The 27473-nt window shown below is 37.5% G+C and overlaps 1 protein-coding gene across 2 annotated transcripts; it reads left to right on the forward strand.

Moving 5' to 3' along the window:
• The first annotated feature begins 1436 nt into the window (after positions 1 to 1436).
• LOC122823343 (SH3 and cysteine-rich domain-containing protein 2-like) lies at positions 1437 to 25278 on the forward strand. 2 transcript variants are annotated; one of them, XR_006369318.1, is made up of 11 exons: positions 1437 to 1849; positions 14301 to 14670; positions 14753 to 14847; positions 18571 to 18655; positions 18737 to 18849; positions 18934 to 18997; positions 19906 to 19961; positions 20115 to 20207; positions 21925 to 21976; positions 23790 to 23927; positions 24144 to 25278. XR_006369318.1 is itself a non-coding variant. In XM_044102850.1 (11 exons), the coding sequence occupies exons 1-11, from the start codon at positions 1760 to 1762 to the stop codon at positions 24240 to 24242; spliced, it is 1251 nt and encodes a 416-aa protein (XP_043958785.1). In that variant the 5' UTR covers positions 1437 to 1759; the 3' UTR covers positions 24243 to 25278. The 2 variants fall into 2 exon arrangements, 1 of the variants encoding a protein (XP_043958785.1); XM_044102850.1 differs by having other exon boundaries at positions 20115 to 20203.
• The last annotated feature ends 2195 nt before the right edge of the window (positions 25279 to 27473 follow it).

A 27473-nucleotide genomic window follows, 5' to 3' on the forward strand; every position in this document is an offset into this window, starting at 1 on the left:
TGAGAAAAAACCTTTTGTATTTGCATATTTTTTTTCATGTCAATATTGATTTTATTTAAATTCAAGCTTGATTCAGTGTATCTGACATGAAAAATACAACTAGTTGAATCTGCACATATTAGCTCCCTTAGTGGTAGTGGTCTAATCTGCTGAGGTAAGGCAATGTGAACAGAAGATGTCTATTTATATTATAGGTAGATTTTATAAGGTGTGCTTTGTGCTGCATTTCAAATCTTGTTGAAGTACAAAAAAAGAGAAAGAGACATATTGTATTATTACATTACTATTAGCCTTTCTAAGACACTATGTTTGCATTTTATTCATACAAATAGTGAAGCTATAAAGTACTGCTAAATGTCAGAATTGTCAAACAAGTAAGTTGACATTTATTTCACCTTATGTTATTGAAACAGTAGTGGAAATTATGAAAAATAAAAGTTACAATCAGTGATGCTTAACCTTTAATTTGACTGCAAACCCTTTTTTCAGAACCTTGTTATACTTTTGCTTTATATGCTATTAACTGGGCAGCAAAGGTTTGGATGCAGTGATTGATGATGGTGGGAACGGCCATATAATTAATTGATTATCACTGGTGTCCTGAGTACCACCGATTTTTGAGATCTCTTCCATTTTAATCAGGGTACCTTCCTTTAAAAAAATCTGCTCTATTAACCATTTCTTTGTTTTATACCTTTTAGTGGAGGGTTTAAGTATTGCAGGTGGCAAGTCCCATTTTATTCACAAATCCAAGATGGCTGCCTACACTTTCAAAAAGGGAGTAAAAATTACATTTATTAGAAGCAAGGTGTTAAAAATCAAAGAAATAAGATTACTTTTTGTATATTGTCCTTAAAAAAATCAACTTAACAAATTCAAAAATTAAATATCTTAGCAGAATCTGACTACAAGGGTATGAACGATAATACTTTCAGGTATACATTGTTTTAGTAGAGTTCTTGATTTAATGTGTAGGCTTTTGTGAAACACCAAAATAAGAATAGAGTAAAATAAATTGACATTTATGTTTTTTGCAAGTTCTCACAATACAGTTTTCAATAACAATATTGATATTTAGCAATATCATCTTACGTTTGACAAAATTGCGTATTCCATTATTTATTCTATTGTGTTTAAAATAACTTTTAATTACTGTTTAATTGTAATCCAAATTTTCTGCTGTTTAGTTATTATGTTTACATTTTTATAGCAGTTTGGTCAGATAAGGTTAAAAGTGCAATATAATAAATCTTTCCTTGAAACGTGATATTTTAGCTCAGATTTAAAAGATTCATCACATCTAAGCGTCATCACCTCACAGCCAATCACAGCGACTTCTGTGGTCCATTTTTTCCCTTTGTCTGTCAAATTCAACCAATCAGAGCGCACGAAGCACTTTCTATCGACGAGATTAAAGTTGTTGTAAGGAGCGCGTGTGTGCGCGCGAGAAGAAATACTGTCCGGGGCACGAGACAGACGTGAGGCGGCGGAGTCTTATCGGATATTCTGGTTTTAATCCGGTATTTTATTGGCTTCATTTCCAGAGCTTTAACCCTGAAAGGCAGCTGGTCTCTTTTAAAGGATTTGACTGGGTTTTTTTGGGATTTTTTTTTTGTAGATTAGCGTTTAGAGTCTGTAACGTCTCCTCTTCTTTTCCACGCCACATATTTAAGAGCTCTCTGTATGAATAGTTTTCTCGTTCCTCTGTCTCCACGGACTTCGGTGTTTGCTGCTGGAGGAGCATTTTTACCGATTCGAGATGACGGAAATCAGCGAAAAAGAAAGCGAACCTCAGAACCGGGACCTAAACCGGCAGGGTACCACCGTGTCCGGTCAGCCGGAATCAAAGGTAACAACACACCTGTTCATCAAACGCCAACTGTAAAACAGAAAAAACCAACGATTAATTATTTAAACTAGCGTCTAGATTTTCTTTTAAAGAATAATGTCTTTTTGTGAGTAGGTTTTAATGTTTGGTAACAAGGTGAGGTCTATCTTTAAATTCAAATAAAGGTAATTTTAGAAATGAGTGACTGAGCGTTTTCTGCCTTACGAAGCTAATTCTGTAGTGGCTCCAGGTCTTGCATAACAACTGTAAGCCTCTGTAATTCTCCCACCTTGCCTGACCTCAAAGTTAGAGAGCAGATATTACACAAAGGTGTGCATGTTTCCGCTGACATGCGTACTGAAAAAAATAAACACCTATTCAACGACAGCTTTCATTTTCTTGTAGATCACAAATTAAAAACAAAACTTATTTCTGACTGATGCACAAGAGAACTGCTTTTGCTGCTGTTGCTTTATTTAAAACATAATGTTTTGTTTAACATTGACTTTGAAAAAGTAATGACTTTATTAGCAATGCTATACAGTAATAGTATTTGTTTATTCAAACTTTTGGCATATATTTAACATTTTGCAGTCAAAATTTGAAACAACTTTTAAAATTAGATGGATGAAGAAGGAAAAATACATGTTAAGTCACAATTATTGTGACAATTTGTACAACTTATTATTACATCTGACAAGGTTGTGGCATAGTTTTTGGGAGATCTTTGCACATTTATCATACCCTCTATTCATCTTAAGTGGTTTTCTATTGTATTTATTGCTGGGGGCGACTACGAAAAAAAATGTTTTTTTATGCCTGATGAACCATTTTGGATCATTATACCACTCAGTAATTAGCCATTTTCAGTTTGCTGTTAGTTTACTATTTTATTTATCGTGTATTTCACGGTCTCTATCTAATAAGTTTTCTCGTGAAACAGGCCCACATCATCACCGATCTCCCAGCATACCTAACACTGGGTATGCAATGCTTTCTCACATGCTCTCTCTTTGTTTTGTTTTATTTCTTAACATGATCTTATTACTCTGAATAAATATACATAAATTATAGGCTGGATTTAATAACTGCATTCATTATTGTGTGATTATGTTACTGTCAGATTTGTCCCCCTCTGTACATTTAAATGAATGGAAGATATTATTTTATATCCTAACAATGTTATGAACAATCAAGGTTCACTAATATAGTTTAACTACAGTTATACTGAGATTATATTACACATAAATGCTTAGTAAATGGGAAACTTTTAACTTTGCTCAATTTATTTAGGGATATCAGAGTTAAGGGGGTTCAACACAAATGCATGACATGATATATAATGATTCCACTGAACCCATTGAAAACCTCATGGTTATTCCACCAAGTATTGATTTCCGAACTATTCCTGTGTTAAAACATTAGTATTGCTGCTTCCAAATGAATATGAACTTGTTTTGTTTGCATTATTTGAGCTCTGAAAGCGCTGCATCTTTTTACTTATTTTGACCAAATAAATACTAAATTTTTGTTTGGAACGCTTCGGACGCATGTTATCAGTAGTTCATAGAATATAAGAACAAAGGTAATTTTACTTAAACAAATACCGATAAAAAGTAAAATCAGAGAAACTGATCATTTGCAGCGGTCTCTTAATTTTTTACAGAGCTAGCTAGTTAGTTAGCTAGCGAGATGATAGACAAAATTTGTGATATTAATTTGACAAATTATAAAAAAGTAAATACTGTAGCTACCTCCTACTTATTGGTAATCCACAAGTTAATATTGAATATTAATCTAATATCAGTTTAATGCTTTATACTGTTTATTATCTTAATTATCTTGATATAAATCTTAAACTTGTTCTTCCTCATTATTTGACCACCCTTTAATTTTTCTTTCATTTTTTACACTTTCAGTTGAGCTCTAACAAGCAACCTTAATTATCAGAGATTATTGGTTTCTGATAGATTTTGTTGGTCGTCTCCACGGGGGCCCAGATTAAGCCCAGCAGAGCAGATTTCTTGTTGTTGTCTCTGTTTGTCTACAGATACGATAATGAATGGTGGGCAGCGAGGTGGCGCTTGAATTTATGAGCCAATCATCTAGCAGATGTTTGCGGTGTCCTGCTAGGGGCTCGGTCATAATTCACCCAAGTGGTTGTCAAGAGAAAATGGATCTCCAAGCTACATCGACCATGTAGTTTAGATGTTTGTCTAGCCCCTGCTGGCAGCCCATTCCCTTAAACATCCTGTAGAGGAATGAAGAGGAATTTAGTAAATATGTCACAAGAGGTTCTTTTACTTTCTTTCTTTATTTATTTCTTTTGATACCCCTACTATTTTTTCTTCGTTTTAATAATTTCCCAACAACCTCAACCTCCTGATATCCGTCTTTTGCATCCATCTGTTTCAGCCCATCAGCAGCAGCTCTCCTTCATGTCTCTCTTCAATCTCTCTCTGTTCCCCCTTGGAGTATTTATTACAGTGCTAAGTGGGCCCACCAGCTTTCTAGAGCGCTTCTAATAGAGGCAGTGACACAGAGTGAATAGTTATTCCACCTCCTCCACCTACAGGCAAGGTGACGACTCCAAAAATATTATTATTCCTCTATAATCACTTGGAGCACATGTCATTCAAATACCTTGCACTCAAGATTGGATTAATATTTGAGTAGATGAGCAGAAATGCAATCTCTCACTTTATTTCTTTCTTCAAGAATCTCTAAAATAGCTTTAGGGAATATAAACTTAAAGCTTTATCGCAATATTTAGTGGTAAAAAGTGACGAATACGTTTTCTTTAGGCAATTTTATGGTTGTGATTGCATGGCAGAGCACAAAATATGCTGCTCTAAAAAATATTACTATTTATAATAATCTTCTTTAGGACAAAGAAGTGTGATTTGTATCACAGAACTGCTCACAGTAGCTGCGTTTAATCATAGTTTCAAATTTATTAGTATTCATCTTAACCCTTTATGACCTAAGTTTCAAATCTCCGCATGGATATTTGAGCTTATTTTAATTGTACAAAGTTCTTTAAATGTCTTGTGAGTAAATATATTTACCCATTTATCCATAACAACTGGAACTTTCAATATCTAGCAGAAGTAACAATTCTGGCAAAATGGACAGCTTTGAGTTTTTGTAAACAGCACCAGCTGCAAATTGTAACAACTCTAAATCAAAATTCTCATAAGAATAAATGATAAACGACACGATAAATGCGCACCCATGCTCTAAAAATTAAAATTCATCTCATAATTGTTTGCAAGTCCATTTGCCTTAGTATTGTGCTTTAATGACACTTGCAGATTTGATAAGCTTGGTATGAATAAACTGTACTCTGTGGTTTAACCCTTCCAGACCAAAAGGAATGCAGATGATTTAGCCAAATTTGGAGTACCATAATCCCGCCACACTTTGCGCAATCTGAAAAATTCCAACGGTTTCTGAAAGGGGAGACGTTGCGCTTTCCAGCCAATGTCGGGTTATTTTAAAAATTTCACTCCCGCCGTAGCAGGAAGTGAAATTAATCTGAGGGACGCTCTTTTAATAGACGGTAAATTCCGAAAATAACTTGCTAGATATTGAAAGTTCCAGTTGTTGTTTATAAATGGGGAAATATATATTTACTCACATGACATTTAAAGAACTGTGTACAATTGAAATAAGCAAAATTATCCAGGTGGACATTTGAAACCTGGGTCATAAAGGGTTAAACAGTTCCTTCAGTCATCCTGTGATATTCTTCTACATTATCAGCACTCATAATTAAGATTTAAACCATAACATAATTTGTTAACCCTGTCATTTCTCTCTTAGTACTTCTCCCGGGCTAACAGATTTACAGAGGCTATAACTCTCCTCTTTATGTTCTCCAAGCACCACCTTCCAAAAACAATAGGCTATTCTCTCTGGAAGGGGACGTGTAGCTGCAAGGCGACGAGGTCCTCTTAGATAAATGGCATGTTTGATGCTTTTACACATCTGTTTTTATCCAGAACAATCAAATAACCATGAATTTGGGACTTGTCTAACAGTCAGCAGACTGCAGCTTCTTGTTTGCCTCATCATCTCAACGGTTTCTGTAATTCCTGGATTGTCATCTGTATCCTCTGTTGTTTCAGTGAGGATGAAATGATGATTGCACGCTACATAAAGTTTAATAAAGTCGTTGAAGTGGCCAAGTCTGCTGATAATGCAAGGTGGAGATATGCAGCAGTCTCCAGGGCCTCTACACAGTTCACTGGATATTTGGCCAACACAGAGACATTTTAATGAGCCTGCAATGATGAAAACTGTTTCTTTCCAGCTCTTCCTCTCACCTTCATTTCACATTTACCACCTTATCAGTTTTGTATTACTTTTATGCCCCACACATAGATTATGTAACACTTTTCTCTTTCCATTTCCGCAGTCCGATGACCTTTTCCACCTGTCCTTCACTTCCTCATCCCTTTTCTTTCCTCTGCTGCACCATCACTGTTAATTTTGATCTTTTCACTCCCTGACCCTTAGATAATGCTGGATTGTAAAGATAAAGGCTATTTAGAAATGCTCTGAATAATAATGGAAGATAAAACAAGCTCCAGCTGACTACATTAAAGTAAATTCATCATTTTGTAATTTTCTGCTATGATTCCAGGTTATTTGCAGCTCATTAAACCAGCCTTGTGTGTGTATTTGCCCAGCAGCGTAACATGCAGATTTTCTTCATTTGCATTGTGTATCAGCACTGGCATTTATTTAGCTGCATTCTTCCTGGAGAATAAAATCTCAGCTTCTTTCAGAGTGTTTCTTACACATGCCAGCACCAATCTGCAAACTTAATGAGTGCTGGTGACATTTCTGGACAAAACAGATTCAGCCTACTTGTGTTTGTTTATTTCATATCTCTGTTTGCAGATGGATGCATCACTCAGTCATATAATTTTTGACTGACTTGGATATGTTCATGATTTCAATGCCAAAATGATTGGGCAAAAATTAGTCTAAAGGCTGAAAGCACCAGCCAGAAATAACATAAAACAGAGAATATCATCACTGCTTCAATTCTGAAATACATCAAACTGGAGCTATTTTAGTCTGACACCCCTAAATAAAATAAAATTAACCCTTTCATGCATAGAGGTCACTGCAGTAAACAGCTATCTAAAAGCAACTTTCTTGTGTTTCTTGTGGATTTTTATGTTATAAATGCATAGAGAGCACTAAAGTGGACACTACAGTAGTGCATCACACAATACACTGCCAACTACTGGCCATCCACTGCAAGTGCAAGAAAATTTTAGTTAAATTGAATATGGCAGACAGACAAAAAAGCAACTCAGGAATATCCAGTCCCTCCTTCTACTCTTGATGTATTTACCAAATAACAACTTTGCATTTTTTCCACCTTTCTTATGCCGTAAGAAAATCATAAACACTTTGTGGGAATAAAATCTGATATAAAAGATAATAATTCATGCATGGAAGGGTTAAGTGCACCCAAATGACTACAGAATTTCACACCTGTTTTAAAAATATAAAGTTTCATAACAGACAGACAGTAAACTGCGGAAATAACTTGCTAGATATTGAAAATTCCAGTTGTTATTTATAAATGGGCAAATGTATTTACTCACGGGACATCTAAAGAACTGCGTACTATTAAAATAATAAAAAATATCCAGACGGAGATTTGAAAATTAGGTCATAAAGGACTAAATTACATGATACAATTTCTGCATTTTTGTTTGCAAATGGCCTTAAAGTCAACCAAATAACAGTGTATGACAGTTTGGATTCAAAAAAGGGATACATTAGCCAATCTTAGTGAAAATATTTTATGCTTCTGCATGTAGTTTCTCCACAGAGAAAGAGGAACCAAACCAAATTTTAACCAAGTAAAAGTTTCAGTCAGAACAGAATTTTTTAAAGAAACAGTTGGTATCTTTCTGAGAGCGTAACCGGTGGTGGGATTACGGTACTGCAAGTTTGGCTGCATCGCCGGTGATATGTTCGGTCTGGAAGGGTTAAAAACCGGTTGCAGGTACTGTACTCTGATATCCATGAACCAAAACTTGAAAACCAGGGGAGGAAACGACGCTCCCCATCTAATTTCCAGTAAATTCATCAAGCATTTATCAGTGCAAGCCATTTAAATTTAGATTTTTCCTTGTTTAAAATATTGGCGGGCGTTTAATGTGAAAGTAGGTGCCCAGTTTGAAGGGCTATGCAGGGTTTAAACTCTCTGGATGCTGATGGTCCCTTCAAAGATAAAACATAAAAAAAAAAATGACAAATCTAAACAATTAAGAACTCAAAGCATAAAACAGAAAATAAAAGTTAAGTAAAATAAAGTCTCAGTTGACTTGAAGGTCAGTGAGTAAAATTTATTTTTGGAGTTTTGTTTGTTAATTACCATTTTACTAATTTACCACTTAATGCACAAAGTAATTGGATGATAATTTGATCATCTGCGCCTTGATGGTTTTCTGTCTCCTTGCTCCCCCTTTTTATTTCCCCAGAAGGTGAAACAACTTTACTATTACACCAAAATGGCAGCTGCTGTATGAATTCTTTCATCCTTCTCTACTTGCTACATTCACACCTCTGTGTGTGGCTCTAAAAGGCCTGCCTGTTGTTTTTTTGGTGATTTGCATTTTAGCAGACTCCAGCAGCCCACAAGCTGCCTGCCAAAGAGGCTTTCATTTCCAAATCCGGCAGTTAAAAGGGCTTAACTGCAGAAGGGGCTCTTAGAAACCGCTGACAATCACAATGGCTCATTCATTTGCATATAATGGTGAAGTAACCGTGCATACAACAACCTGGTTGCCTTCAATCACATTCATGGCCTGCTGTATTTTCTTATTTTACCCAAACAGGCTGAGACTTCAAAATTCCTCTCAGGGGAATTTTGAATCTTTATATTGTCAGAGATTTTGTTGTGACTGAAGTGCCTCGCAGAATTATTCATAACCCTTCAGGTTTTCCCCATTTCATGTTGAAATTACTCAATTTAATGGCATCGTAGGGATTATTATGGAAGAAGATTAGGGCCAATAAAATAAAAAGTGCTCTATTTTGTCTGAATTCTGACTTTAAGCTTCAGAATTTTGACTTTTTCTTTGGAATTTTGACTTTTTTCTCTGGAATTTTGACTTTAATCTTCAAAATTTTGACTTTTTTTCTCTGGAATTTTGACTTTTTCTCTGGAATTTTAACTTTTTTCTCTGGAAATTTGACTTTAATCTTCTAAATTTTAACTTTTTTCTCTGGAAATTTGACTTTAATCTTCTAAATTTTGACTGTTTTTCTCTGGAATTTTAACTTTTTTCTTTGGAATTTTGACTTTAATCTTCAAAATTTTGACTTTTTTTCTCTGGAATTTTGACTTTTTTCTCTGGAATTTTGACTTTAATCTTCAAAATTTTGACTTTAATCTTCAAAATTTTAACTTTTTTTCTCTAGAATTTTGACTTTAATCTTCAAAATTTTGACTTTAATCTTCAAAATTTTAACTTTTTTTCTTTGGAATTTTGACTTTAATCTTCAAAATTTTGACTTTAATCTTCAAAATTTTAACTTTTTTCTCTGGAATTTTGACTTTAATCTTCAAAATTTTGACTTTAATCTTCAAAATTTTAACTTTTTTTCTCTGGAATTTTGACTTTTTTCTCGGGAATTTTGACTTTTTTCTCTGGCATTTAAACTTTAATCTTCAAAATTTTTACTTTTTTCTTCAGAATTCTGTTTTGTCCATTTTATGTGGCAAATAGTACTGAAAAGCCTAAAAGTTATTAATATAAAAATCAATGTTTATAAAAAGTGACATCTTGAACTTGTTAAGAACGTTTTCTAGTTTATGTTAGTTAACCTCAGTGCTGGAAGAATTACTTACATTCCCTGAAAAAGATTGACTGAATTGATGTTTACCAAACGCGCTCCAGCTGGATGGATGCCCATCGAGGTCACCTTTAATTCAAAGCTCAGGTCATTGTGAGAAGACCGATACACTTACTCTGAATGTGTTAAGATGATTTGAGACTTTAAATTACAATAAATGTTACTTTGTACTTCACTAAGTATCAATTGTGTGCCATATAAGAATCTGTGCATGTTTTTTGTCTTTTAATATGGAAATCAGTGGCGCTGTTTAGAAATTGTCAGTAAATTGTTTTACTACAGATTCTTTATTCTACAGTTTGCACTGTGATGAGATAATTCCTGTCACTAGTTCAGCAAGGAATGTTTCGGTTTCTGTGATCCATGAATAGATTTTAAAATGTTTGAGAGAGTCTCCGTATTAATCAGTAAATATTATAGAGTTGTGAGTTGAGCTTTTGGTTTCTAAACTGTTTTTCTGGGAAGGTTGCAGACTAAAATAACTAGCAGTTAACCAGCAGCTTCTCCAACACAATGCTGCACATTTATTATAAAGCTCTGGCGATAATAAAGATAGAGGAGTCTCTGCCGTGTGATCCCCTGCAGCGTAGACAGCTGTTATTGACTTATGTCTCATCTTGTGCACAGTGATGAGGATAAACTAAATTAGGATAGTATTTGGTGCTTTTTTTTAAGTTACAAACCTAAACTTTTAAAAGACTTAATCACATTTTTGTGGTCTGCATACAGATATCAAAATGATTAATAAACAAAAAAGAGGAATGAAAAAGATTAGTTTCTTTTTGGAACAAATAATATTGTTTTCATGTTGAAAACTCCAGAATAGCAAGCAAGAGAGATGAGAAATCAAAGTAGAGGACGAGCACAAAAACACATAAGGCTGAAACAGGCAGATTTGTTGGAGAACTGAGTAAAATCAAGGTGTATAAATACAATGGAGTGTGATTGTTGGATGAAAGAGAGGTTTGTGATTACTGGTAGGAAACAGCTGAGAGCGGATCCAAAACCTGAGGCAACTGAGCAGCACAAAAATGCATAAAAATCAAGTTTTTACTGTCATACAGTTCACCCAGACGGTGGATGTGTTTGGTGAATGTACGCAGAGAAGAAAAGTTTTATTCTTTGGGTTTTAAACATAGAAATAATCTGATGTTTTGACCGACACACAGCTCTGTAAAAGATGAAGAGCCCACTGCACTGAACCTCATTATAAACCTCACGGTTATTCCAACAAATATAGATTTCTGAAATCTTCCTGAGTTAAAACATTAGTATTGTTGTTTCTAAATGAATATGAACTTGTTTTCTTTGCGTTATTTGAGGTCTGAAAGCACTGCGTCTTTTTTGTTATTTCGACTCATTTTTCATTTTCTGTGAATAAATACAAAATATTTGCTTGGAGTTTCAGAGACATGTTGTCAGCAGTTCATAGAATAAAAGAACAACGTTCATTTTACTCAAACATACCTATAAAAAGTAAAATTAGAGAATTGATCATTTTAAATGGTCTCTCAGAGCTGCAATTTGATGCATAATGAGCATTTTAACAATGTCTGTTACTGGCAGTGTTGGCATAGTTACTTTGAAAAAGTAACTTTAATCGGACTACTGATTACTCCTTGAAAAAGTAACTTAGTTATATTACTGACTACTTGATTTGGAAAGTAACTAAGTTACATTAAAAGTAACTTTTTAGTTACTTTCAGCAACTGCTAACAACAATGCTCCGCCTCCTGTGAAAATCACATTGAGCTTTGCCAATACTTAATTGTAAGCTATTTTATAATGGTAACATCAACAATGTGTCTCCACTGATAAGGTTGAACTGAAGTGGAGATTGTAGAAAAAACAGTACAAAAAAATAAAAAGCGTGAGTAATTTGTGTGGTCCACAGTTGTCTGGAAAACTCTAAGAAGGATTTTAAAGCCCTCCCCTAAATCCCCCCAGCCTCCAGGTTCTGCGTTACGGCCCTGCGTTTGGTCTCAAAGCTCAGCGCCCAGAGCTCCTCCTGCAGCTCCACAACTCAGATGGCTGCACAGATTTGTAACACTTATCGTAATATTAATAATTATAATGGCGTTAAGTTTCCATTATAATTATTGGCAACTACGGACACGTTTATTCGTGGCTGTTTTCACGTTTATTGCGCTGTTCATATTGGTCTCGTTGTTTGCCGTTTTCTGGAGCGCAACACGAAGCTCGACGTCATTCAGAGGTAATAAATTAAGTTGACATTAACAAAGACACAGCGGGACGGATCATCGGGGAAATGATGGACAAGGAGAGACTGAGTAAAACTACCTTAATGACGGACAAATTCTTGGATTTATTATGAGTCTCTGATTATTTCCAAGCCCAAATGAGCAACTTCACGTTCAAAAACGAGCCCAAAAAGGTGCAACCTGCCGCTTATTAAATCTGCAAGCGACTTTAAAAAATGAAGCCCAAAGCCGCTTGTAATAATCGGACTTGGCGACAGAAACTGAAAATAGTTCCAGTTTTTCCACCAACAAAATCTTCCTCCATTGTTTACATTTCTGTCGCATAGAGACGTCGGTCACTCGACAACACGAGTAGAGGAAATACGATTATGGTAAATAACAAAAGAAGATAGTAACGCACAGTGATTTTGATAAGTAACTGTAGTCTGACTACTGGATTTGAAATAGCAACGCGTTAGATTACTCGTTACTGAAAAAAGTGGTCCGACGTCAGTAACGCGTTACAAATTAACGCGTTACTGACATCACTGGTTACTGGTTTTCACATTTCTTGACTCTTTTGTGTTTATGGTGCAAAACATTTTGTTGCAGAAATGTGCTATTCAAATAAACTTGATTTATTGATTGACTCACCTGAAAAGGAGGATTTCATTTTAGATGAATGTGATGACTTGAAGATTCAAGTCTAAACAGTTTGTGTCCAGGGTGTGTGGGGTCTGCAAACGGCCCATTTCGAGACCTGAGACCTGAACAAGCCCAGCTGTTTCTCTCAGCGGATCTAATTGTTTATTGCAATCTGGTCTTGTCATGTTTTGTGAGCCAAACTACATGTTTTGTAGGTACATTTATCAAAAATAAATTTTACAACTTAATTAGAAACTTAGTGTGCGGGAAGACAACATTTTTCCTTCCAAACCAGACAGAAGATCAGCACAGCAAAGCAGCTTTAAGATCTAATAGAAAGGAACACTCATTACTGATAGGGGCTTCAGTTGAGCCAAGAAAAGCCATTAAAGAAAGCATAAACTCAGCTTTCTCTTGAAAGCATTTACGAGAGGAACCTAGTGGGTCTTTTCATCACTCAATCTAATTGGATTCTTTAAATCTGTAGCTTATAGAGGAGAAACCTGCTCAATAATATCGATTTTTTTTTTGTGTGAAGTGAGCGCAGGTGGACAATGTGGTGGATATAAAAGCTAAAAAGTGCAATAAACATGATAGAGAGGTTGTAAAATTGTTAATATCTTAACATGTTTGTCTAAATTTCTTCACAACCACCACATGAACCTGGAAATCATTACGATAACTTAATCTGTGTAGTTTAATGCGGTGACTACAGCCAGATAATGAGTTCATTGCAAACTGTAGAGCTGCTCTTCACTGTCAGAAACCCATTACGTCCTTGTCCTCATCCATCAGCCTCCCCCCTTAATGTATGACTCCACTGCAGTTTTATTTCCATATACCGCCCTCCCATCATTTCTGAATCTCTTAATTGTTCAGCGAAATGGAGGCAAACGGCAGCAAAGACTAACAAAACGTTTGCTGTGCATCATTGCCTGCATACAGTGAACGTGCGGGGCGCTCAATAGCATTAATTCAACATGAATTTTAAGAAGTATTGACATAGGTGGGTTCAAATAGAGGCTGTAAATCTGCAGTCTAAGGAAAAGTGGAGGAGAAAGATAAAAACGAAAGGTCAGAAGTTATCTTGACTTTGAAGGGACAGTCAAAGCGTTCAGCGTCCAGAGAGTTTAAACCCTGCATAGCCCTTCAAACTGGATACCTACTTTCACATTAAACGCCCGCCAATATTTTAAACAACAAAAATCTAAATTAAAATGGCTTCCACTGATAAATGCTTGATGAATTTACTGAAAATTAGGTGGGCAACGTAGTTTCCTCCTTTGGTTTTCAAGTTTTGGTTCATGGATTTCATAGTACAGTATCTGCAACCGGTTTTTAACCCTTCCAGACCGAACATATCGCCGGCGATGCAGCCAAATTTGCAGTACCGTAATCCAGCCACGGGTTACGCTATAAATCCAAACTCTCATATACTATTATTTGGTTGACTTTAAGGCCATTTGCAAACAAAAATACAGAAATTGTATCATGTAATTTAAAAATGCAGAAAATATGGAGAAGTGAAAATTTGGGAAATGACAAACAAAATACTGGAAATCTTGAAATGCTGCTCACCCTGGGCTCACATTCATGTGCCTTCTCTGATTCTGTGTCCTTGATTTTTTTTCTAGCATGTGAAGCTTTCAGATCGTTGTTCTCTGAAACACTTTGAGATGTGTTGAGCCACTCTTTTTTGTACAAAGCAGTCTAAAAATATTCACTCTGTGTTCCAGCTGCAGCGGCTGAAGCGCTCCCTGTCCCTCAAATCAGTCATACGCAGCAAGAGCGTGGATAACTTCTTCCAACGGAGCAACGGCGAATCTCGGCCAGCCTCGGCCTTCATCACAGCGCCACCACCTCCATCTTCTCCTCCTCCCTTCTCTGAATCCCCTCTGGGCTATGAGCGCTCTCCCTCTCTATCCCCATCAGTCAGCCCCAACCCTTCCTTGTCTTCTCATTCCCCTTCCATCAGCCCTTCGCTGTCCCGGACCTTAAAGAGCCAGCTGAAGTCTCAGCCAATGCAACCGGTCAAAACTCACTGTTTCCAGGAGCATGTCTTCCGAAGGCCTACCAGCTGCCAGCGATGCAAACATATGATCCAAGGTAGGTCAATTAGGAACCTGCTTAGCAATTTATTATCGTATTGCCTTAACCGGAAAGTGCTTTTCATCTGCTGTGTATTCAGGAAATTCCAAGCAAGGGCTGCGTTGTAAAGCCTGCAAGCTGGCGGCTCATCTTTGGTGTTCCTCTGAACTGTCTCAGCAGGCCTGTAACGGCAAGGTAAGAGACTCAATGTTTCCTAACAAGAAATTGACCAGTGGAGGTTTCTGATATGGGCTACTGCCCAGGGTGGCATGAGCTCCTCCGGCGCCCCCATTGCTCCCCTTCGGTGGATGCGGATGTTAGCGAAAGAGTCATAATGTGATTTATAAACGGTTTTTCATGTTAAAAAGAGTGTTTCACTCTAGGTAATGCACACTCATGGGTTAATTTGCTCTTGTGCAAATTAACTCCTTGTGGAAAAAAAACATGGATAACAAAACTTACAGCAAACCTTTGGTGCTTATTTGCTAAACACACTTTACAGCCATATGTTAAAAAATATCCATATGGGAGGAGTGTAGTCTCCTTTTGCACCTGATGGAGCCACGGTTTGTCCTGCTGCAGATGCTAAAATTGCCAATAAAACCCTCACCCATTGGCTGTCTGCACATACTCACACCTAAGGTGAATTTAGAGAGACCAATTAAACTAACAGTCATGTTTTTGGACTAGAGTACCCAGAAAGAAGCCATACATGCACAGGAAGAACATGCAAACTCGATGCAGAAAGATTTCAGACTTTGTCTCCAATCCAGGTCTTTCTTACTGCAGCGTAAAAGTGCTAGCAGCTATGCCATTGTTCAGCCATATGCCTAATATCTTATAAATATACAGTACCATTAAGGTTTTCATAAATATTATGCTTTTAGCTTAAGTGTGACAGATTATCCTGTGCTCTGAAAGGAAGCTTATTAGCTCAAAAATGCTTAATTGGCTATTTGTACTGATTGTTTATGTGAAGTTCTCTGTGTTTCCGTTGCTCCTTTGCTTCACCCTGAACAAAAAAAAAGTCACATAATTAATTAGATTTACTGTAATTGTTTCCAAAACGTACTGGGAATGTGGATGCTCCTTGGAGAGAAGACACAAATTAAAAATGCTCTGTGTCAGCAGAATTAAACGGCATCTGGATGCCTTAAGTGTCTCTCTGAGTCATTTGGCGCAGCCTTTTAGCCCTGGTAATATGCCCAGTCCCAAAATCCCTGGCTTGTAGAGAGAGAATAAAGCCCCTTTTCACACCAGCAAAGACAAAAAGGTGGAGGTATAATTGGAACATGGATTGACTGGAAATGTAGTAGCAGAGGACAATGTTTTTTTCTCTTCCATATGCCATGCCTTATCTGAAGAAAAAAGGCTGAGTCTAGCAGTAGTAAAGTTCATCTGGTTACATTCCCGTATTTTGTCTGTCTTGCGACCTTTCTGCTTCTTTACCCTCTTTCTCTCACTTGCCTGGACGCAACATTTCCTCTAAACTTTGCAGGAAAATCAATATCTCTCTGTACCAGCTGGTCTGGCTAATTCAGTGTGAAATTTGTTGTGTTTGAGGCGAACACTGTCCCCCAAGGATCTGCATGCTCTCACCAATCCAGTGCCCTTTTCGATCACTGCACACTCACCAAGGCATGGATTAGCCGTTTTGTGAAATTAGGAGTGTAAGCCCGCATTTATGCATGTAAATTAAAGTCTTTCAATAAAAAGAGGCTTAAAGATAAAATTTAATTAAATTAAAAATAAAATCTCAATTTATTTTAATACCAGATCTGAGGTCTGGTTTTGATCAATTTTTTATTTTTTATTTTTGCTTTCTTTTATGAACAAAGAAACTACGAGTCACAGAACATATTTTATAAAAGTGGCTTTTATTTCACTTTTATAAAATATAAAAGTGAGTTGCATGTTGGTTCTCCACGTTTGGTGAGATTAGTGAGATATAAAACTAAACGTTGAGATGTCTGAGATGACCTAGTCTGTGCAAAGTCTTAAATTCACCTGAAATTAAGGCCTCAAAATGTAAAATTAATTTTAAACAGTAAGTTGGCTTTTAATAAGTTAACCACAAGTCTTAAATTTAGTCTTGACAGGACTATTTAACTTCAAATTTTCTCAGAATATTTTTTTTGATTTTGCTCTGTGACTCCATACATAATGGTCTTACAAGGTCTTGAAATACATTAAATTTAAGTTGGTGAAACCTTAACAGAATCCCTGTTAAGTTATATTTGAAATATATAGCATTTTTATAACAACTGAAGGCTACACAGTTACTTGATTGTGCAATAAAATACATAATACTGCCTCTTTAATGTGGTGGTTAGAGGTTTGTTTATTTATTTACACATGGCTAAGATAGGTTGATTAGCATTTTCCTCTTTGTAAATGATATATATTTTTGAAAACATTTGTTTATGTATTTACTCTGGTTATCTGTCTGATGTAAAATTTAGTTTAATGTGAAACATGGAACTGTGGCAAAGCAAAACCAGAGGTAGATACTTTTTCACAGTGTGTTATTAGAACTTCACCACCCTTTGGTCATGTTCAGCTAATGTGTTGACCATACACTTTAAAATATCTCCATAATCTGAGTCATTAATGACTCTAGAATCCTGAAATCTGTTTAGTAATCAATGTTAATTAAACGTTAAGATGTAAAATACTTTTAATGGGAAGCTGCGAATGCTGAGAACTTCACAAAAAAATTGCAGGGAATATTTGAACACATTTTAGCTATTAACATGTAAGAACAGTGAAGGAAATGGATAAATAAAATTGACTGGCTTTTTGTTTGATTTCAAAAGGTCAAAAAGGGAAGAATCAATGCCTAGAACCTTCTGATTCAGCTTGAGTATGTTCCACCTTCAGCCCGTCTGAAGGCTCAGATGGAGAAATGTCAACAGCAATTATTTGCTTTTCTTCTGTCGTAAAACAGAGGTGGAAGTAGTTGGGAGCAGGTGTGTGCTTTTTACAAATGTCCTCAAATACAACACTGGTGCAATAATATGTAATTTTACTGAGCTCATGGCCTTTTGTTGACATTGCAGGATGTAATGTGTTTTCCCAACGGCCAGGTTTGGATTTTATTAACATTTTTTAACAAAAGTATTAAGGTGGGGCGGCCACTGTAGGGCGGCGCAGGTTGCTACAATAGATAGTAGCCACACAGGCACACCCACTAGAAGGAAACAAACACACCCAGTGTAAGACTTTTATTCTATTGGCTGAGAGGTTGCCAGGCGACTGTGCTTTTTCATTCCAAGCGCGAGCAGAGAGATTTGCAAGCGGGGATTTTATCCGAACAGAGACAAGTTTTGAGCAGGAGGAAAAAGGTTTGAGAAAGGACAGGGAATATTTGGAAGAGAGCAGAAGTTTTGAGTACAAGCATTAGACGTTTTGAGAACAAAAGACATGAAGTCCTGCTTTCAGTCTGAAGATGTGTGCTCTTGAATTATGGGAGAAAAATTCCCCCATACGTTGCTTTCTATGGTAAAGTTGACACATTAAATATTGTAGTAATTTCTTACAGAACATCTCGTTATTGCGCCCTCTGCTGCACATGCAGGACAGGAGATCACATACAGGTCGCATATATTTGGAAGTGTCACTTTGGACTGCAGTGTGAACGTAGCCTTAGTCATGTTGGATAATTCTTAGATTTAGACATTTGTTGGGGGTGTCTTGTGTGTTCAAGTCCATTGTTTTCATCAAACACTGGTAATATGAGGGTTAAGGCAGCAGGACGTTGGACTGTAAATGAAAGTGCTCTGAGTTTCAGCATTAAGTCTTGAGGCATTTTGAATCTACTAAGGTTTCGCGTTTCCGGTGCAGAACTCATTTCTTGTTTTCTGTCTATTCTAAGTAACTTGCTCTCTTCGCATCTCTTCTGGTCTTCTAATATTTCAGTCTGGAGCATTTAAGAGAAACTTCAGCTCTCCTCTGCTAACCATTGATCCACTGAGTATAGTCAAGGAGGCTCCGGCTGCCCAGGGTGAGGGATGAAACCTCTGGATGATTTGTCACAATGACAAACCACTGCAGTGTCTCATCGTAATATTGTGTCTTTGTGCAGAGATGGAGAATGTCGTTGTTGACCCGGTATATGAAGCACTGCGTTATGGGACGTCATTGGCTCAGTTAAGTCGCTCCAGCTTTGGAAGTATCTCCGAATCCCCTTGTCATGAGGTATAAAATACACACCAGGTAGGCCATTTAAGTTAAAGTTTATGTTAAATGGAAACGTTATTGACTTTGCTTTCTTTATCATAGTCTGATACAGTGCAAGGTAAACTAGAAAACCAACCAATCGCTGAAGAGGAAATTATTCCAGGAAGTAAGTTGTTTCTTTTGCATTCATCTGCTAATTTTATGGTGTATGGTGTTTTTTTTTTTTTTTTTAGAAATGTAAGCACAAATCATTTTTATTGGATCAGAGATGCATTATACTGCTTACGTTTCTAAGTCCAGCATTTTCCATGACAAAACAGAGGTCAAAAGCTTTCCAGCTTTGTTGGAATATGTACCCTTTCCGACACTCATCACAACAACGTTTCTCTATGACGCTGTTTATAATTGTTCGTAGAGCTTTGGACTGAGAAATAGTTTGTATCATAAGTTCAGCAGACTCGCAGTTCCACCAGGTATTTCCTATTTGCTGCTGCTGCTGCTAGTCTGGAGGAGCTGATTGGTGGGTACAGTGTATATTCTTGCATTAAGGTACCTAGAAGGGCTACCATGTGAGATTCTCAAACATAAAATACAAATGTTTTAACACAAGTATCAGTGCTCTGAGTAGAAAAAACTTCGAGGAATCCCTTTAAATTTCCAGTTCACCTCCAAAACAGGCATTTGAGATCTGGAGTTGTACACGTATACACGTGTCTGGTAAAGAGATACTACAAGCTAAATGTCAAAAAGTTAGCTACGAACTGCTACGATATCATTTAGAGTGTAGACTTGAGGTTTTCTTTGTGTGTGTATCCGGTACTTTTCCCTTCTGCTCTTTAGTCCCAGGAGAAAAGATCATCTCTGTTTGTTCTGCCACCACTTTACAGTACCTGACCTTCACTTCTGCCTTGCCGTCTCGGTCACAAAGTGTCATCAGCTCTCCCTCTCTCTTTAGCTCTCTCCTTTTTACTTTGCACTTTCACTCTTCCCACTGTCTATTTCTTTCATGTGACCTTTCATATTGTCTATCCGTCCCTTTCCTTTTTGTCTTTGTTTATGTGTCTGTCTCTCCAGTGCTCACCCCTCCTGAAAGCGAGAAGGCTGATTCAGAGGACAGGGTCAGCCTGAAGGTGTGTAGTCAGCACTCCTCTTCTTCCAGCTTATTTTTATTAGAACAAGCATTCTGCGAGTCTGTCTTCCTCTTTATTTCTTTCCTTTGTTTCTACACTTAGACAAATTTGACGTTTTGACTCTTTTTAATCTCGCACATTTGTTGTCGCCAGACTCCGAAGCGAGTCGAAGTTCACTCCATTCACACGTACATCGCCCTCTACAAGTTTCTGCCTCAGGAGAAGAATGACCTGGAACTACAGTTAGTAAGATTTCTTTGTGTACTGTATGCGTGATTTTGCATGAATTAGAGTGGCCAGGTGAGAAAGGACATTCATACACCATCTGCCTGCTCAGCAGGACGATCGCAGGGGGCTCAGACTGGGAGGGAGGAACGTGCTGGGAGGCTGGGAAGGACAAACAGCTGCACTGAGTGCATGTCAGAAAATACTTTTTGTATCTTAGCAGGTACACCTAACTGCTGAGTGTGGTACAACACCTGCAGCTAATCTAAACACTGCAAAAACTCAAAATCCTACCAAGTATTTCTGGACTAGTTTGAAGTGCAGATCTCTTAACACACTTGGAATAAGACAAACTAACTTACAAGTAACTTTTCACACACTTGTTCTAAGTGAATAATTCCTTAATATTGATGAAAAAGTACTAGTTCCATTGGCAGATAAATTAACTTATAACATGGGAGAAATGTCTTGTTCTAAATGAAATAATCTGCCAATGGAACAATAACTAATTATTTACTTAAAACAAGCTTCTACATCTAGCTATAAAGTTACTTTTAAGTTGGTTTTATCTTATTTCCAGTGTAATAAGATATTTGCACTAGAAATTAGACCAAAACTACTTGGTAAGATTTAATTGTTCACTGTTTTTTGCAGTGAACAATTCAGGCTTGGGATTTTAGTGACTCTCGAAGCTGTTTGTGAAAGAATCAAGTCAGAAAGGAAACATACAGCAGTTACATTCAGGGGTGGAAATAAAACATTTTCCGGCCACTGTTCTTTTTCCTTTCAATTACAAACCCCACCAGTACAAGCAAATGACATAAAATACATGATTTATTCTTAACTCTATGGAAACCAGTTTACTGGCAATAAGTTTACCATACATATGTAAAATGCAAACTAATTTAACATAACAAAGCATGGACACCTTAACAGAGGTGTAGTGCAATAAATTCACTTGAATTAATTACTAACAGCAAACTTTAGCTACACAACCCTAACATTCTTGCAATCACTTCCTATGTTGAACATTTTTGACTCAACTCTCCAAGATAGTATTTACTGAAGATGTGTCTAGTAATTTTTCAACATAAATGGTATCAATAGCTGTTCTATTTGTTGTTCCTTACTTATTACGTTTTCTATTGAAATTCACAATTATTCCTCTCAAAACTTGTTCATTATTAATTCCACGGGCCATCATCATAACTGTGTTAACCCCATACCTGTCAAGTCTCCCGTTTTTTCTGGGAAACTACTGTATTTTTGTATTAAAAGAGCGTCCCTCAGAATAATTTCACTCCTTGTACGGCGGGAGTGAAATTACCGTAATAACCCGATATTATCTGGAAAGCGCAACGTCTCCCCTTTCAGAAACCGTTGAGTATTTTTCAGAGAGCGCCAAGTGTCGAGGAATTACGGTACTGCAAAATTTGGCTGGATCATCGCCGACACGTTCAGCCTAGAAGGATTAACTTCTAATAGACGGTAATTTGCGAAAAATAATTAGCTAGTTATTGAAAGTTCCAGTTCTTATGGATAAATGGGTACATATATTTACTCACAGGACATTTAAAGAACTTTGTACAATTAAAATAAGCAGAAATATCCAGGCGGAGATTTGAAACTTGGGCCTCAGAGGGTTAGGAAACGAATTATTACTTAGTTTTTTAGGCACCTGTATGGCTGTATCTACATGGCACATAATTCATATTATATATTATGTTTGTGTCTGCAGGCCTGGCGACCGAATTCAAGTCACGGACGACTCCAACGAAGACTGGTGGAAGGTGGGCGCCACTCCTTTGTAGTAATTTTTATCCCCTGAATATTTCAAAAGCTCTACTTTTTGCCCTTTCTGCTAAGAGCTTTACCACTATAAATATCCAGATTGCCATTGAATTGATAGTACGGTAACTCATGTTTAATGCATCGCCCTGCCTTGGGAAGCTGAGGGCAAATATGTTTAGAGACAATGAGAGAGATGCATAGCCTAGAAATCAAATTTTAAAATGTGCGTGGTTTAAATAATTTTCTAGATAAACTGGCATGTTCATAATGTGAGCTATTATATTAAAATCAAAAATGACTAAGCACATGGACTTAAATGCAAATCAGTCACTCATTTTACAAATCAAAAACTGCTTTTAAAGTGAGAATAACTAGAAATACTACAAAGAGAAATATGTTTTTGTCTAATGATGGCAAGACTAATTTAGAGACAGAACCAAAACGATCTCTTTCAATTCAGGTTACAGATGAGTTGTGTGTTTATGCAGAGTGTCACATAATCAAAACTGAAAGGATTAGGATTCTTACGGCTGTTAAACCCGAGGCCGTCAAGGTTTGGAGACTTTTTGCACTTGTCAAATCATAAGCGCACAGATTATTCTGTACATTTAGAAATGTATTTATTTTAGAGGGGAAATAAGTCATGACATGAAATTCACACTAAATATTTTTACCAGTTCACACATTACTATAAATAATGTGAATTGTTCTAAATATTTAGCACAGGTGTATTTTGGGAATCACAGCTTCGATAAGTCTGTATTTCTGACCCATCCTCACACTGACACTCAAATCCTAATTGTTTTTGACACCTATTCTGTGAACTCTGATTATTTATTCACTCTGATTTTTAATTGGATTGAAGTAGGTCTGAAACTAATCAAAGGTTTCCTTGGATGTGTTTGAGAACATTGTCTCTTGGGGGGAAACAAATCTACCTTGACTGCAAATTTTAGATTAATTATTAAGTAAGCCAAGACTTCATGCTTACAAACAGGAACCACCCAATGATCTTCTCACTGCTGTTTTTGGGATAATGTGCAGAACAGTTTTTCTAGCAGGCATTGTGTTTTGGTCTCATCTGATTAGACTGCAGTGTATTCACCGGCATTTTAATATCTGTCCAAATTTTATCTGCTAACTTTAACCAGATAAAGTTTGGTTAAAGTTTTATCTCTTCAGCAGTAGAGTCTAACGCAGCAAGTTTTCCCAGATGCCACCTACTTATTGTTTTTGTGGGGTTTTTTTTAAGCTTTCCTAAAGTCTTTCTTTGCTCTTGGACAGCTCTTGCGATTATTTATTTATAATGAATTGATGTTCTTTTGTGTTCCACTGAGTTTTGGCTGTAAGGTGCAGCATTCAGACATTTAAAAAATATTTTTGTGCAACTATAAAGTTGAAGAAGTCTTGATAGAGCTCTCCATTTCTACCTCATTATGACATGATTCCTGTGCAATAATTCGGTAATGAAAAACCATTTATTGGTCATTAAGTAGGACTAAATCAGCTGATTGACTGCTTTTTATGTAATGACACATTTGAGCAATGTTTCTGGCTCTCCATTCCTTTTTGAAGCTTTATTAATTCATTTTGTCACTAATTCACTTTTAGACTGAATTTGGCTTGTTTACTGTGTATGTGTGAGTAAACTTGGATTTTAATGGCCCCATTAGGAACAGATTTATTCAGAAAATGATGCTTAGTATTTAATATTTTTGCTTTCCAGTAACTTCTGAATAATCTCTCAGAACAAAGAGAAACATATCTGTGTAGACCAGCAGGCCGAATGTTTGTGGATGTTGTGTTTACCAGGGGAAAAGCAGAGACAAGGTGGGATTTTTCCCAGCCAACTTTGTCCAGCGGGTCCGACCGGGTGAGCGGGTGTGGAAGGTCACCGCTGCTTTCCATGGCAACCGAGACAACGGCCAGATGACTGTGAAAGAGAATCAGGTGCGCAACCAGGAGATGCACACATTTTTCCTATCTTCTGCATGCACACACTCGCTCTAGGCATTTTTATTTCTAAGTGGATGTAAATTAATGCAGAAAGTGTTAAAATTATAGAGGACAGCAGTATGTAGCTTGCAGCATCAGGTCCTAAAAGTGTTTTCTCACCCCTGCTCCTGTTCTGTGCCCTCCTATTTTTCCTCCCTCTCCCCTCTGCAGATCTGCATCGGAAAAAACGAGGAGATTGACGGCTTCCTTCGGCTGACTAGCGGGAAGAAGAGAGGCCTTGTCCCTGTGATGTTTCTGCTGGAAATATGACGGCAATATTTCAGATTTCTCCTTGATTTAGCAGAGGAGCTCCCAGGGAGGAGGAATACTCAGGAGTGTTTAGCCAACACCTCACTGACAAGTATCCACCCTCCTCCACCCCTCCAAGTATCACTGCTGCATCTTGAGTGGAAAACAGCCTGCAGCTTTGGCTTTTTGGCTGAAGATTAAGACAACCAGGAGCTTCTTCAGAGCTACTTTGCTTGTAGCACAGCTTCACTTTGTGAAGCTTCTTATATTTTCACCAGAGGTATGTAGCAATTATTTTCAAGAGAATGAGTGTGAAGGTACTCTGGCTACCTCATTAGCCGTCTACACTGGCCACTCACTCACAAAAAAAGGGTAAAGGACTTTTTTGTCATGATGTCAAGGCATGTCGAAGTTATTTGTGAAAAGAAAACTTTGGATAATACACTGTATGTGTATTGCTGTTGCTTGTGCAAACCAGTTTTTGGTTGAGTAGAGAGAAGATTAATAATTTTGGTCACGATGTCCAGGTTTAACGGTACATAACTCAGATTCTCAAACATAAAATGATCCAGGTATTACTGTGTACTAATGTCTTTTCTGCTCTATCTTGGTCCAATCAAAGTCACAACACACCCTTTCTCTGTCACGCACTCAAGGGTTTTCCCTGCATCCCAAAACGCTTTTCGGTGATTACAGAATGGCACATTTGCACTCTTCACAGTTTCAACGTGACAAATACTTGCATGCACCTTGGGGAGCTCTTAGTTTGCCCTTCAAAGGTTCTCCCGTCCACACGATATTCCAGAGGGTTTGTATTTTCACTTTCTTCTATGTAGCTCAATGGACCATTAGGATTGGCGTCCTGTTGTTGCATCATAAACATAAATTATCTAAGGCTACGTTCACACTGCAGCCCAAAGTGACTCAAATCTGGGTTGGTTTTTTTTTGTCAAATTGGATTTTCTTTTTTTTCTTTTTTTTTGCCGTGGCTGTTCACATTTCCAAATATGTGCAACCTGTACGTGATCTCCAGCGTAAACTGCAAATGACCTGAAAGTGTCCCGCATGCGCAGTAGAGGGCGCAATGACGTCACACACAGAGAGCGTGCTCAGTGTTTGTGGAAGTGAACATGGATGCTAACGGTGGAGCATATCTTAAGGTTTTGAAGTTGTTGTCGACCGGAGCCAGGATATTAACAACTTAATCCTTATTGTCGTCCGCCATTGTTGTTTTTCTTCCCGCTTGCCCGTAGGCCTGTCATGATAACAAATTTTGCTGAGGACATTTTCCCCTTACGACAATCTTAGAACTTTGGGCGTTCCAAGATTGTCGCTTGTGATTTCGTAACCGATCATCCTGTAGTGTGGTGTGTTACGTAGATCGTTGTGGCCGCTCCGATCTAAATCAGGGGTTTTCCCACTGGGAGCTTAATAAAAGTTGAATGTGACAGGTAGCCAATCAGAAAGCGCGGATTCTCCTCCTGCTTTCTGAGGGGAAATTACCGAGGGGAATCCCAAACAGCTGAAATGGCGCAACCCGAAGTCCAGCGGATATTGGAGATGGTATGTGGAAACAACATTAATGTTTATAAAACATTTTGTGCAAAGAATATAGAAATGACGAGGGGAGGAGTTGGAGCGAAATCGCTACGTTGATGAACCCGGTAACTTTTCAGCTGTTCTTCGTTAACGTGACATAAATAGATTACAATGATTTTCATTCAGTCAGGACGTTACGCTGACACTAGAGCCACATGCGTTGCAGGTAAATTGTAGTAAAGCATTGATTAATGCCTGGTTTTAAAATTAGTTAACTGGACTTGTAGCCATTATGTTGTGCCCATTGTTGGACACCACACGGCACGATCGAACCTGATCAACTGTTATACCCAGGATTTCTGTCGGTTAATGTGTGGTCTCTCAGGTTTTGAAAATCGGCCGACAGCACTAAGATGGTGTAGTGTGCGCTGGGCATTACACTAAAGAAATGAGGAAGGGAGGATCAGTGGAGAGCAGCGGAGTTGAGCCTTTTTTCATTCAGTGTCATCAACAGAAAAGGAAAAAGGCCAGAAGAGACAATAAAGGCGATAATTAAAATGACGTCGATAGTTTTAATTTATGTACGATTAATTGATTTATTGTTTATCATGACAGGCCTACTTGCTCGTATGGGGACACAGAATAATGATGTTTGTCGAGTATCAGTGATGTTCAAATCAGATAAATTCGACCTGGACGTTCGGTCACATTTGAATCAGATACGTGTCGGATATCCAAGTGGCCTGGGTCGCATTCGAAAAGAATCCAACTTGTGTTGTTCATACTGACATGAAAAGATCAGATACAGGTCGCGTTACGGGTAAAACATTGGAAATGGGTCACTCAAGGCCGCAGTGTGAACGCAGCCTGTGTAACGTCCTGTATTATTGTCATGTCATGCAATAGGAAAGAGCAAACAAACCAGAGCGACTGATTAAAAGCCATATTCAGGTTTTTTTTTCTTTTCCCCTCCAGGGGGTCTTTTTGTCGGCTCTAGTGTCCCTTATACAGTAGGCTGACAGGAAAGGGGGAAGGAGTGGGGGGAAGACATGCGGCAAATGTCGTCGTGTCCGGGAATCGAACCCGCGACGGCCGCGTCGAGGACTGAAGGCCTCCAAACGTGGGTCGCACTACCCTCTACGCCACCGCAGCACGCCCCATATTCAGGTTTTTTGAGGGAGAAAAATTACTAAATGCCGTCAAGTCTTTTCCACAGAGAACTAATTTTCAAATCACCTTATTTATTTAATTTATTGATCTGTCATAAATTATAGAGCTTGGTTAAACTAAGGGTGTCTGTATATAGCCTTCTTAAAACACTGTACATATATATTATTATCTCCTGAAAGCACGCTAACACAAAGTTTTGCAGCTTTGCAGGAGCCGACTGAGGGCATTAATTTCTCTATTCCTACCTGCAGGAGATTCCTGTTTGTCTCATGTATCTGCTGCATGTAATGCATCTCTTTGCTCAATTACCATCTCGCCGTGTCAGCACAAATATTTCAAGATACTATGCACAACAGTTCTAGTCACTCACTTTGTTTCGTTCACAGCTTATTTCCAAAGCAGCTCAGCGTGTCTTTGTCACTCAGTAGTTTTGCGAAGATTTAAAATTGGACTTTGAAATCAGCTCTTATGTGTACACTGTTCTATTTCAATAATCCTCACTGACTAGAACTAGGATTGGCTCAGGATAACGATTACCAGTTT

Source organism: Gambusia affinis, linkage group LG20 (genome assembly GCF_019740435.1).
Source record: "Gambusia affinis linkage group LG20, SWU_Gaff_1.0, whole genome shotgun sequence".
NCBI lineage: Eukaryota > Metazoa > Chordata > Actinopteri > Cyprinodontiformes > Poeciliidae > Gambusia > Gambusia affinis.